General features: G+C 41.2%; 1 protein-coding gene across 2 annotated transcripts in view; it reads left to right on the forward strand.

Annotated features, from left to right (window-relative positions):
- The window catches only part of ap2b1 (adaptor related protein complex 2 subunit beta 1), a 310350-nt gene that overhangs the window by 19194 nt on the left and 277503 nt on the right, over positions 1–13653 (forward strand). For both annotated transcript variants that reach the window (XM_072589357.1, XM_072589358.1), the window contains exons 4-5: positions 6205–6340; positions 10412–10657. In XM_072589357.1, coding sequence (XP_072445458.1) covers positions 6205–6340; positions 10412–10657 — 382 coding nt within the window. The remainder of the gene's footprint in view (positions 1–6204; positions 6341–10411; positions 10658–13653) is intronic.

The raw sequence follows: 13653 nt of genomic DNA on the forward strand, positions 1-13653 counted from the left end.
GCTCAGTAGGACCCAGTTTCAACTCTTAGTTCCATCAGTTTATGCAGTACTACTTCCCTGATGATTATAATTTCACCAAGTTCCTCTTTTTCTTCATTTCTTAATTTTCAAGTATTACTGATGTTGTATTCTCTGTTGAGAAGACAGAAGCAAAATACTTGCTTATTTCATCCACAGTTTCCTCATCTACCGTTAACTCCTCTGAATTATTCTATTCTCCAACTTATTTCCAACTGATTATATATGGTGAATGGCATCATGCCAGAAGATTGGTTTAATATATGATGCCTACAGATTGTGATTTTGGTTAGAATTCTGTTCTTTTTCTGTGAATAACTTGATCAACTCTAATCAAAATTGAACCAAGATTTTGTTGTGGATACTGATGATTCTGAATTGACTGCTTTGTTTCAGAATTTCTGTTAGTTTTTAATTACCTCTCACTCATACCCTATTACTGCTCATCATCAATTTATTTTCTAATTTTCCCCAGTGCTTTCCTTCATGTTTAATTTGTCAAAATATTTTTTGAGCTCACCCCAGTGTGAGAGTGATTGATATTGGGGAGTGGAACTATTAAGACCCCTTCCAGACGATTACATGTCGAGGCTAATCCTGCTCGATGGCCTGTGCTATACTGTACAAATATTACGTTCCACAGTGGCCATTCTGTGTCCTACCTGAGATTGCTGCTTTAGTAGTTGTTGGTATTAATAGTTTGGTTTCATTTTGTTTTTTGGGCCAATGTCCATGGAAAGCTAGCTTGAAGCTGCCTCAGTGGAGAGCTCGTGGCTCTTCAGAAGGTACATGGAATTTCTTGCATTGACTTGAACAAACAGAAGGAGGTATAGCGTCCTTTTGCATATTACCTCCATAAGTACTTTGAATATATGCTGCAATCTGTCATGACATTAGTACATTCGATATTCTGATTGATACCGTTATAACATTTGTCCCTCTATGATTAGAGGCAGGCCATCTTTTCCTTCGGTGCTGATTTTATTTGAATTGGCTTGCTGTAACTGCACCTATAGTTACTGAGGCTGCCCTGAGTGGATCAAGCATATAGGTGCTGCTTGGAACATGCAGGAGAGTAGACAAGGGCTGGAACGTTGTGGTTACAGAAGCTTTGAGGAGAAAGTGAGGACTGCAGATGCTGGAGATCAGAGCTGAAAATGTGTTGCTGGAAAAGCGCAGCAGGTCAGGCAGCATCCAAGGAGCCGGAGAATCGACGTTTCGGGCATGAGCCCTTCTTTCCTGAAGAAGGGCTCATGCCCGAAACGTCGATTCTCCTACTCCTTGGATGCTGCCTGACCTGCTGCGCTTTTCCAGCAACACATTTTCATCTCGTTACAGAAGCTTTGGCATGGACTAGTTGGGCTGAAGGATCTGTTTCCATCCTGGATATCTCCATAAGTGACAGCGATACAAACCTGTTATTATGAAAATATTCTGTTAGCTTAAAATGGCACTCAGTTCTGAATGTCCTTAAATCCCTTATTTTCTGTACTTTGGTGCAACTCGCCACTCCCATTGGGGACACAACTTAAACAAATACTGACTGATGCAGCCATTTCCTAGCAGATAAGTTCATGGTCATTTTCATTTGACCTGTTTTTTCATACTTTTGAATCTTCACCCCTCTGATCTTGTGGAGATCAAGAACTTATTAAGCAAATTGGCATAATCTTGTATGAATATGGAAACAGATCTAGAGATCTGTTGGTTAAAGCAAAATGCAAGACAGCATTCAAATGCTTTGTTTCTTTTCTGTTCCTAAACGAGTTGCAGCGCGTTGATTGTCACAGTCCAACTCATTCCATAATCTCCTCTTCTGAAATTGGATCAATACTTTCCATATACAGAATATATCTGTTATGAGCTGAGAGCTGAATGTTACTCTGCAGTGCAAAATCATCAAGTCCAAGTTTGAGAATTAATCATTGTTTATTGAAAGATATTTGAAGAGGCCATTCTGTCTGCTTTCACTTTAGAAGATGAGAATATTTCCGTGTCAAATCTCTTGTGCAGATTAACCTGTTGTTCATATTTATCAGCAAATAAGGTGATCTACAGCAGAAAATCAGTAAGAATTAAAATCAGGTGATCATAGGAGATAGGAAGAGAGTTAGGCTGTTTGGCCTACCAAGTCTCCTGCACCATTTGGCTATAACTGATCGGTTTCTCTTGCCTTCTCTCTGTAACTTCCTTTACTAATCAAGCACCGATCGATTTCTGTCATAAAGACATTGAATGACTTGGTCTACACAGATGTCTGCAGCAATGAGTGCCACACATTCACCATTCTGTGGCTGAAGAAATTCCTCCTCTTCTCAGTTCTGGAGGGTCATCCCCTAACTCTGAGGCTGTGTTCTCGGGTCCTCAGTTCTCCCAATAATGGAAGCATCTTCTCCATGTCCACTGCATCCAGGGCTGTCAGTATTCTGTAAGTTTCTATCAGATCCCTCTTCATCCTTCCAAACTCCATCAAGTATAGACCCAGAGTCATCTGGCAAGCCCTTCATCTCTGGTTCCACTGTTGAGAACCGCCTCTGGATCTTCCCCACCAAATGTAATCTGACCAGAGCTTTATATAACCTTAACAGTACTCCCTAATTTTGTATTTGAGCCCTCACAAAATGAATATTAATTTACTCTTGCCTTTCAAACCGAACTGCCAATTGAACCCATTGCATTCAATCTGCCATTTCTTTGTCCCCATGCTGAGCTATTACCAAATACTTCTGCAGCCACCTTGCCTCCTCAACACCTATCTTTACGTCATCTGTAAAATTAGCAACAATGCCCTCAGTTGTTTCATCCAACTTATTGTCGTATAACGTGAATAGTTGTGCTCTCCATGTGGTCACCTGTGGAACACTAGTCATCACCAAATGCCATCCTGAAAAAGATTCTGTTATCCCCATTCCCTGCTTTCTGCCAGTCAGCTAATCCTCTGTCTGTGCCAGTACCTTGCCATGGGCTCTTATCTAATTAGCAGCCTCCTGTGTAGCACCTTGTGTAAGACCTTATCAAATAGATGATGTCCACTGGCTGTCTCCTTCATTTAACTTACTAGTTACCACTTTAAAGAATTCTAACTGATTTCTCAGGCAAGAACAACCCATCCCCTGTTAATTCTCTGCCTCCCTCTCTTAAATGGGATATTACATTAGCCATTTTCCACTACTTGGGACTCTCTCTGACTCCAGTGGTTGCTGAAGGCTCACCACCAATGCCTCCATAATCTCCTCTTTCAGCATTCTGGACTTTGATCCATCTGGTCTGGGTGATTTATCCACCCTTAGATCTTTCAGCATCCCCAGCACCACCACAATAGTGATGGCCACAGAGCTTCTAGACTACAGAGTCATAGAGTAATAGAGCATGGAAACAGGCCCTTCAGCCCAAACTGGTCCATGTTGATCATGGTGCCCACTCAGCTAGTTCCAATTACCTGTATTTGGTCCATGTCCCTCTTAAACCCTTCTTATCCATGTATCTATCCAAATGTTTTTTAGATGTTGCTATTGTATTTGCCTCAACCACTTTCTGTGGCAACCCATTCCATATACATACACCACACTCTGCATGAAGAAGTTGCCCCTCAAGTCCATCTCAAATCTTTCTTCTCTCACCTTAAACCTATGCTCTCTAGTTTTCAATTCTCCATCCCTGAGAAAAAGACTATATGCATTCATCCTATGTATGCCCATCATGATTTTATGCACCTCAATAAGGTCACCCCTCATTCTGCTGCGTTCCAAGAAATAAAGTCCTATCCTAGCCAACCTTTCCCTGTAACTTAAGCCTACTAGTCCTGGCAACATCTTTATAAATCTTCTTTGAACTCTTTCTATGTCTTTGCTATAGCAGGGTGACCAAATGTGTGCTCAATGCCCCAAATGCAGCCTCTCCAATGACTTATGCAACTATAACGTAACATTCCAACTCCCGTACTTAATGCCTTGATCAATGAAGGCTGGCATAAGAACAGAAGAACTAGGAGCAGGAATAGCCATCTGGCCCTTCAAGCCTGCTCCACTATTCAGTACGATCATGGCTGATCTTTTCAGCTGATCATGGCTGAACCTCCACTTTCCCGCCCCCTCACCATAACCCTTAATTCCTTTACTGTTCAAAAGATTAAGTTTAAAAACATTTACTGAGGGAGCCTCAACTACTTCATTGGGCAGGGAATTCCAAAGATTCACTTCACTCTGGGTGAAAAATCTGCTCCCCCTAATCTTGAGGCTCTGCCCTCTTGTCCCAGTTTCACCTGCCATGGAAACATCCTTTCTATTCTATTCTATCCTATCTATTCCCTTCAAAGTTTTATACGTTTCTATACGATCCCCCTCATTCTTCTGAATTCCATTGAATATAACCCCAGTCTACTCAGTCTCTCCTCATAAGCCAACCCCCTCAACTCCAGAATCAACCTAGTGAACCACCTCTGCACCCCCCCCTCCTGCCAGTACATCCTTTCTCAAATAAGGAGACCAAAACTACGCATAGTATTCCAGGTGTGGCCTCAGCGGCAACATAACCTGCTTTTAAACTCAATCCCTTTAGCAATGAAGGACAAAATCCCACTTGCCTTTTTAATTACCCGTTGCACCTGCAGACCAATCATCTGTGGTTCATGTACATGGACACCTAGGTCCCTCTGCACAGCAGCATGCTGCAATTTTTTAACATTCAATTCATAGTCCTCATTATTCCCAGAATGGATGACTTTACATTTATTAACATTGTACTCCATCTGCCGGACCTTTGCCCACTCATTTAAATTATCCATATCCCTTTGCAAAGTTTCACCATGCCTCCTTCACCGCCCTGTCTACCTGTGATGTCGCTTTCAATGAACTATATACTTGGACTCCTTCTTGTACAACACTCCTCAAAGTTCAGAATTCTGTACTCACTAGCTCACCACCTGACTCCCCAGAAACCTATCTGCCGTCTACAAGGTGCACAACAGGAGGACTATGGAATATTTCCTGCATGCCTGGATAAGTGCCAATTCATCAACACTTGAGACCTTTGGCATCATCCATGTCCAAGCAGCATGCATCGTATCCACCACCTTCATCATACAATCCCTCCACTGCTGCACAGCAGCAAATGTTTGTTTGGTACCACTTACAAGATGCATTGCAGCAAGGTTTCATCAACGAAACCTTCCAAACCTGTGAGCTCCATCTAAAAGAGAAACGACAGCAGATATATAAGAGCACCTACACAAGCAGTTCCCCTCTAAGCCCCTGCACCATCCTGACCTGGACCCACATCACTGCTTCTCCTCTGTTGCTGAATGAAAATACTGGAAACATTTTCTGCTGGCACTGTGGGTGTACTAATCACCTTTTACGTGCGCACGCAGGCACGCGCCTCAACCACAATTGTAGATGGTCAATAAATGCTAACCTAGCCAGCAATGAACTTAAAAAAGAATTTGATATTCAGTCACTAATACATAATGTGTACACATTCCAAATTGTACGTGATTACAATGCACATGGATATTAATCCCCAACACAGGGCTGCCCAAGGTGCTCAGTCTGAAGTGTTAGGGTTGTGAGGTTCAAGACAGCATTGGCCCTAACTGAGTGATTATAGCTGTGAACAAGAATCAGACCAAGTTTCATGTTCTGTTCATTTAAAGTCCTCCAGCTTAAGCCATCTTTCTCCATATACTCCCCCAACACTAAGGGTATGGCAGTGACATCCAAGAGACAAAGAAATTCTCAGCAAAATATAGTTTAAGAGGACCTATAGGAAAAATGCTAGGTTCCAAGGAGATTCTACCTTTAAAGCTTAAACAAATTCTTTGAAGATGATATCATAATTTATCGTTCATTGATTATTGCATCAATCCTAAATCAGTTTCACAACATATCTTCATTAACATTGCTGGAGTACAGACTGCAAGCTCATGTATCCTTACAAATTGACATAACCAGGTCTTACACATCGATTGGCAGAAATATATTCAACACAGTATTGCGTTACTCTAGCAATGTTAAGGGCAATCTGTAATGCTGCATGGTTCTTCCCTCCATGGATTCATATAGAACTTGCGTAAACATGTTCCAGTTGATAAAATGCTGAATGACTTAACTATTTAAGAATGTTTGCGGTCGGAGAAGTCACCCTTTTTATTAAGAGGAGCCAATGAATCTTCTGTTGTGTTTTGTGTAGTTCACTTTTTCCAGATGTGGTGAACTGTATGCAGACTGACAACCTGGAGTTGAAGAAGCTGGTTTATCTCTACCTCATGAACTACGCCAAGAATCAGCCTGACATGGCCATCATGGCTGTCAACAGCTTTGTTAAGGTACACTTATGAAAAGTTGATAGATCTCTTGAGTTGTCGTGCTTCCCAGAGGCATAAGTGTCGAAACACACTCCGCTCAATTTCTATTGTGAATGAGGGTGAAGAGCTGAAGTTGAGCCCAACATCCTTGGATTAAGGGGTAGATAAGAAATTCCCTGTTTTTGTCCCACATCACTATCTAATAATGATTGGGTTTGACCTTTACACAACAAAATAAATTCCTGATTTCTCCCACATCAGCTTAAATGTGAAGAAAGTCCAGTTGAGACAAGAGGTGCCAGAGGGTGGTTGATGCCTGCAAAAATACATTGGAGTCTAGGCAAAGATACCATTTGTGAAAATGTAAAAACAAAATTACAATTTAGAAATAGTATAAAACAATTATTTTAATCACAGATCAGTTTGAACTTACTGAGACATGTGGTTTGTTAATCCACTACATTCTTGTTTCTTATGAATAAGTCTTGACAATTAATGTTCTTTCTGTAATTTCATCAATACCAGATAAACTGCATGAAATCCACGCTGTTCTTTGCTGTGCCCCCAATTATACATCGCACGTTTCCCTAGAGCCCCATTAGTGACAATATCAGTGTGTTTCGTTCTGTGTCTTATAACTACACTTGCGAGACTGGGATAATATCAATATAGGAGAGAGTAAAAGTATCCTGGCCTTGCTCTGCTACTGTGATACATTCACCTGAAAAATAAGAGACCAATTTCACGGCTTATCAGAGCTGACAAGAAGGCCAAACATATTTCCGAAGCTCGGTACAGTTATATTAATTGTATTTTTATTATCATGTTTGTATGTCTATGATAAAATGGAAAAGCTGACAGTTCATGTGAAGATGATATTGAGAATTTTCTCAAAATAAGTTGACCAGTTTAAAAGTTAAACAGGAGTTCAAAGAGTTATGCATAAGCATTTTTCCATTCTTTTTTATTGCTGTCTTCATGAGGTCTTGAAAGCACCGTTGTTTTGTGTAGATACATGACGTTGGATAACTCGCCACTACCATGTTCATGCTTCACAAGTGAATGTTCTTAACAGAAAGTACTGGTGGGTCATTTAAATAGAATGAGTTGCAGTTCAACCCAATCCCGTCCTTTGTATAGTCTGTCCATGTGCACTTTCCTCTAGGCATGAGTAGATTAGAATGGTGGGAGAAAGTGAGGACTGCAGATGCTGGAGATCAGAGTCGAGAGTGTGGTGCTGGAAAAGCATAGCAGGTCAGGCAGCATCTGAGGAGCAGGAGAATTGACGTTTCAGGCAAGGGCCCTTCGTCAGGAATGAAGAGAGTGATTCAGAGTGATAGTAACCTGGGCTGGATTATCTTTGCTTTGTCTATTCCTGGGACACTGTAGTCAAATTGAGTAATTAAATAGTCTTTTCTTCACAGATGTTCATCAACTACCTGTATATCTTTCAACTTCTACTGTTCTTTCAGATTCCCAGGATTTACAGTATTTGAATAGTAAGACCTAGGCTGCTGGTGCAGCTGCTACTGACCAAATTGGTAGAACTCAGGGATGAAATATTACTACTTGTGGGAAGCATTTTGAAATCCTGTTATTCTCTTGATTTCTGTAATGAGAACAGCCAGATTACTAACAATGTTTTGTGACCTTAGGGCCACTGGGTAGTTTGAAATTGAAGACAAGTTATAATCCAAATGACCTAATGAAGCTTAAAATATTGAAATGCAATTAAGATTACTGTATATAAATCATTACTTCCATCTCAGCACTCCATTTGGATCCAAGTCAAATTTAGAGTGGTGCTGGAAAAGCACAGCAGATCAGGCAACATCTGGGGAGCGGGAAAATCGACGTTTTGGGAAGGAGCCCTTTATCAGATTGGCCAATGGGCTGAGAAGTGGCAGATGGAGTTTAATTCAGATAAATGCAAGGTGCTGCATTTTGGGAAAGCAAATCTTAGCAGAACTTATACACTTAAAAATGTGTTGCTGGAAAAGCGCAGCAGGTCAGGCAGCATCAAAGGAGAAGGAGAATCGACGTTTCGGGCATAAGCCCTTCTTCCTGAAAAAGGGCTTATCCCCGAAACATCGATTCTCCTGCTCCTTTGATGCTGCCTGACCTGCTGCACTTTTCCAGCAACACATTTTTAAGCTCTGATCTCCAGCATCTGCAGTCCTCACTTTCTCCTTGGACTTATACACTTAATGGTAAGGTCCTAGGGAGTGTTGCTGAACAAAGAGACCTTGGAGTGCAGGTTCATAGCTCCTTGAAAGTGAAGTCGCAGGTAGATAGGATAGTGAAGAAGGCGTTTCGTATGCTTTCCTTTATTGGTCAGAGTATTGAGTACAGGAGTTGGAAAGTCATGTTGCAGCTTGTACAGGACATTGGTTAGGTCACTGTTGGAATATTGTGTGCAATTCTGGTCTCCTTCCTATCGGAAAGATGTTGTGAAACTTGAAAGGGTTCAGGAAAGATTTACAAGGATGTTGCCAGGGTTGGAGGATCTGAGCTACAGGGAGAGGCTGAACAGGCTGGGGCTGTTTTCCCTGGAGTGTCGAAAGCTGAGGGGTGACCTTATAGAGGTTTACAAAATTATGAGGGGCATGGATAGGATAAATAGACAAAGTCTTTTCCCTGGGGTCAGGGAGTCCAGAACTAGAGGGCATAGGTTTAGGGTGAGAGGGGAAAGATATAAAAGAGACCTAAGGGGCAATTTTTTTTTTGCAGAGAGTGGTGTGTGTATGGAATGAGCTGCCGGAGGATGTGGTGGAGGCTGGTACAATTGCAACATTTAAGAGGCATTTAGACGGGTATATGAATAGGAAGGGTTTGGAGGGATATGGGCCAGGTGCTGGCAGATGGGACTAGATTGGGTTGGGATATCTGGTTGGCATGGACAGGTTGGACCGAAGGGTCTGTTTCCATGCTGTACAGCTCTTTGACTCTATCAGGAATCCTGATGAGGGGCTTCTGCCCGAAACGTCGATTTTCCTGCTCCTCGGATGCTGCCTGACCTGCTGTGCTTTTCCAGCACCACTCTGATCTTGACTCTGATCTCCAGCATCTGCAGTCCTCACTTTTGCTTACTCCATTTGGATCAACCTTCCTGAGCAGAATCTACCAGCAAACATGTTTTGGATTAAGGAATGAGAAATGTGGGAAGTCAGTTAGCAAGTTTCTTCTGACAAATCCCATCTAAATAATGGCACGTTTTGAATAACTGTGCAAGAGTAGTCCTTGCTGACTGGTTCAGGTCAAGCCCAAGTGTTCAGGAAGTGTACATTTTTGGGTCATGCCAGACATTGGGATGTTGCCTCTGGGAATCTGGATCAAATTAGAATCATAGTGATATACAGCACAGAAACAAACCCTTCGGTCCAACTCATCCATGCTGACCAGATATCCCAAATTCATTTTGTCTCATTTGTCAGCATTTAGCCCATATTCCTTTTAAATCCTTCCTATTCATGTACCCATCCAGACGGCTTTTAAATATTGTAATTGGACCAACCTCCAACAGTTCATATGTCAGCTCATTCCATACACGCGCCATCTTCTGCATGAAAGAGTTGTCTCTTAGGTCACTTTTATATCTTTCCCCTCTCACCTTAAACCTATGCCCTCTAGTTTTGGACTTCCATACCCTGGGGAAAAAATGTTTAAATCAAATTGATCAAATCTTTATTTGAAGCTCGTTCTTCTCTGACTTGTAGGATGTGAACAGAGAATGTGTTTAAATAGTTTCAAACCAGTTCCTTGTGGTCTTGCCCATAGCAATCAGTTGGCGCTTCCACTCTGTTTACCAGGCCTTTGATCGGGTATATGGTGCACAGTCATAGGTATGTGATAGTGTGGTACTGAGGTCAATGATGCTTTAAAGTGAAGCTTCACATTGCTTTTTGCTGTACTATAACACATCTTCTGAAGCCTGGTTGACAGCCCTGAAATCAAAATGTTTCATTTCTTCGGTGCACACAGTGCAACAGCAAAACTCTTTGGCAATTTTCATAAAATACCTCAGATCAGGAGGATGTACTAATGTTGACATTTCTTTTAATTGTAATGCCTAAAATCTTGTTGTTCCCACAGGATTGTGAAGATCCCAACCCCTTGATTAGAGCTCTGGCAGTCCGTACGATGGGATGCATACGTGTGGACAAAATAACAGAGTATCTTTGTGAGCCGCTCCGCAAGTGTCTGAAAGATGAAGATCCGTACGTCCGGAAAACAGCTGCTGTCTGTGTGGCCAAACTGCACGATATCAATGCTCAGATGGTCGAGGATCAAGGCTTCCTGGATTCACTGCGAGACCTAATTGCTGACTCAAACCCCATGGTATGAAACTTACTACTATTTTTTAACATGTGTTTTGTGGTTTGACTTGTGCTACATCTTTTTCCTATGCATTGAGAAAAGGACTGAGATTAACCATCGGTTAAGGCCTGATTACAGTGCACTTGTGCTGTATAAAAAGTCAAGGCCATGTTTAATCTACAGCTTGCTGGCTTAGGTTCCCGAATGAAATTAGTTTAGGTAGTTTTGCTTGTGGACATGGGCAGCCTATATAGATTTATAAACTGAAAATGCAAATCAAACCATGAAAGATTCTGTTCCGCAAGTGTATTTCTCAAGTTCCTGACCCTGAGATGGCTGCTATCATCAAACATAGCTGGACTCATAAGATAAAGTATGTATAGATTCCATGAGCAAAGAAATTACAGCACAGAGGGAGCATATGCATCTCAGTGTAACTTTGCTCATGTCCTGAAACTGGGGTTATCCATTATTATTTCATTTTCCTGCCCATTTTCATTTTAATTAATTGAATTAAAAGCTGCTTGTTGTAAACCAGTCCACTGACTTTGTGACTTGCTTCCCCTTTCCTTCCACCAGAGATGATCAAGGCTCCCTCATTTCTGATGGATCAACCATCCCTCAAAGCCTTTGTTAATTTTAAAAAGTGTTTGGATTCTGCTTTAATCTTAATGAAAATGATCTGCTAAAAACAAAATGTTGGAGAAATTGAGCAGATCTCAAGAGAGAAACTGTGTTCATGTTTCGAGTTCACTATATCTCCTGTTTGGAATTGAAAAGAGTCCGAAACATGACAGGTTTTATCCTTTTGAGAAAAAAAAAGAGGGAGAAATAAGTGCAAAAGGGAAGGACGTGGACATGTTATCAAGGTGTTTCAAACTTAGGGGTCCACCTTTTAGGACTGGGATGATGAGCATTGGATGACTTTGGAACTCCTTCAGAAAAAAGATGATGGTGATAGATTCTTTTTAGGGAAGGGAATGAAAGATTCCTGGAGGTGGGTGGGAATGTGGAATTTGGAATACAAGCAGATCAGCAATGATCAAAAGGGATGACAGAGCAGGCTTGAAGGATTGAGTGGCCTAATTTTCCCAATTCATACATTTGTACATAAAGTTATTGTGAAAGGCAGAGAATGGCTTGAGTGAAGAAACTACGCATTAGTCCAAGGAAGATGTTAATTCATATTTTTTCAAAAACTATGAAAATTCATCCTTGATTCAATTCTTATGAGTCTTCATTTTCAATATTCATAGTGTAATATAGTGCCAAAACTTCGATGCAGTGTGGTAGTGATAATGTAACCAATGTCTTTTTCAGGTTGTTTCCTTAACTTTGGTATTCAGCACCCTAGCTTATAAAGCTTGGACTCTGACTGGACATTTTGTGTCTGTAGTCCCATCTTTAAATATCTCTGTGGCTGCACACTCGGTTTTTTTCCATTTCTCTACTCTTCTGAAAGTTCAGGCTTTCTATGCTTTTATTGTTCTTTCCTCTCTGAGATATGCTGCTTCTCAGTTCTCAACGTAGATACATGGCAGATGCAGTTCAGTCACTCCACTGACTGTTATAGGTAACACAATACAGAAAGAGGCCACTCAGCTCTTTGAACCTTTTGGAGCGATACACACATTTAATTCCTACTTCCATTCCCCTTGGATTCTCCATAGCTGGGTAATATTTCCTTTTGAGCTATATATCCAGCTGCTTTTTGGATGATATTATGGAATCAGCTTCCATGCACCTTCTCTACCCCTGTTTGAACAATCATTTCCAGATTGCAGTAACGAAGTAATCAAATTACCTCTTTGTCTCCCTGCAGTCTTCCTTTCAGTTTGCAGTGCCCCCAAGTTAGTATGATTACTAAACTTTAATGTCATTGATTTTGTGCTTATATACAAATTCATTATATGATCAGAAAAGAAAATGAGGTCCATTACAGACCTTGACCATTCAGCATTACCCAAATCCTGCCAATCCAACAGCTGGTTTATTTGCTTTCTCCCTTTAGTCATCTATTTCACCTAGCCATGTGGTCACTTCCTCTCGTACACACTTAAACTTTTCCTCACTTCAGTTTTTCTTCACCTATGAAAATCCACATAAGTGGAGTGCAAGTGATAACATTCGTTGTACATGATGAAAAATTTGAATTAAATTAGTCAAATTACACCACTTCTCACATTGTTCCTGAGCTTCCTTGATCAGCAAGTGTCTTCCTAGATGTTAAATCTTGTAAAGTGTTTGAGTGCCATACCCTGAATTGAATTGAGTAAAACTGGCCTAGAGTTTTCAAACTTGCCCTCATTTCCATTCTGGAGTAGGTTGCCACTCACTATCGATTTCTTGATCTGAATCTTGGGTTCTTCAATCCCTGATTTTTTTCCCTCTTTGGTAAAGAACCAGGTTCTGGGGTGTTAATGGTCTCGTAGGCTTCTGATGAATACGAATTTCAAGGATATTGGCTGGGATGCATCATGGCTGCATGTGATCCTTGCTTGTGCACACGTAGCTGCTCACAGATAGGTACACATTAGTAATTGCAATTGGTACAGTGCGGGCATTTTATTCCCCTCGTTAGTTCAGGCTGGCATGGAAATACAATGTTTTGCTGTCTTTGTTCAAGCCAGCTAATTCAGAGACCAGGGTCTTGTATGGATTTACCATACTGGGTAGTGTTGACCCCCATCAGTAATCAGGGAAGTTTCCTGATCCTTCACTGGATTAGCATACAGGATTGAACTTGTGCTATGTTCTCAATAACATTAGGAAAGGGGAAATTATGGCAAAAAATCTCACTCTTCAAGTTCAGAGATGAGTGCTGCTGTCTTGCCATTGCCTACAAGATCTGGTCATGTCAGTCATGTTGATACCCTCTGCACTGCTCCTCTTAACGTAGGTACTTGTGTAAAAAATCATATCTCCTGATGTAATGAGCTAATGGATGCAAAGACTCTTCAATCGGGTACCCTTGGCAGATGCTTTGAAGCTGATGGTTGTGTTGAACGAGCAATGCA

Source organism: Chiloscyllium punctatum, chromosome 19, assembly GCF_047496795.1.
Source record: "Chiloscyllium punctatum isolate Juve2018m chromosome 19, sChiPun1.3, whole genome shotgun sequence".
Lineage (NCBI taxonomy): Eukaryota > Metazoa > Chordata > Chondrichthyes > Orectolobiformes > Hemiscylliidae > Chiloscyllium > Chiloscyllium punctatum.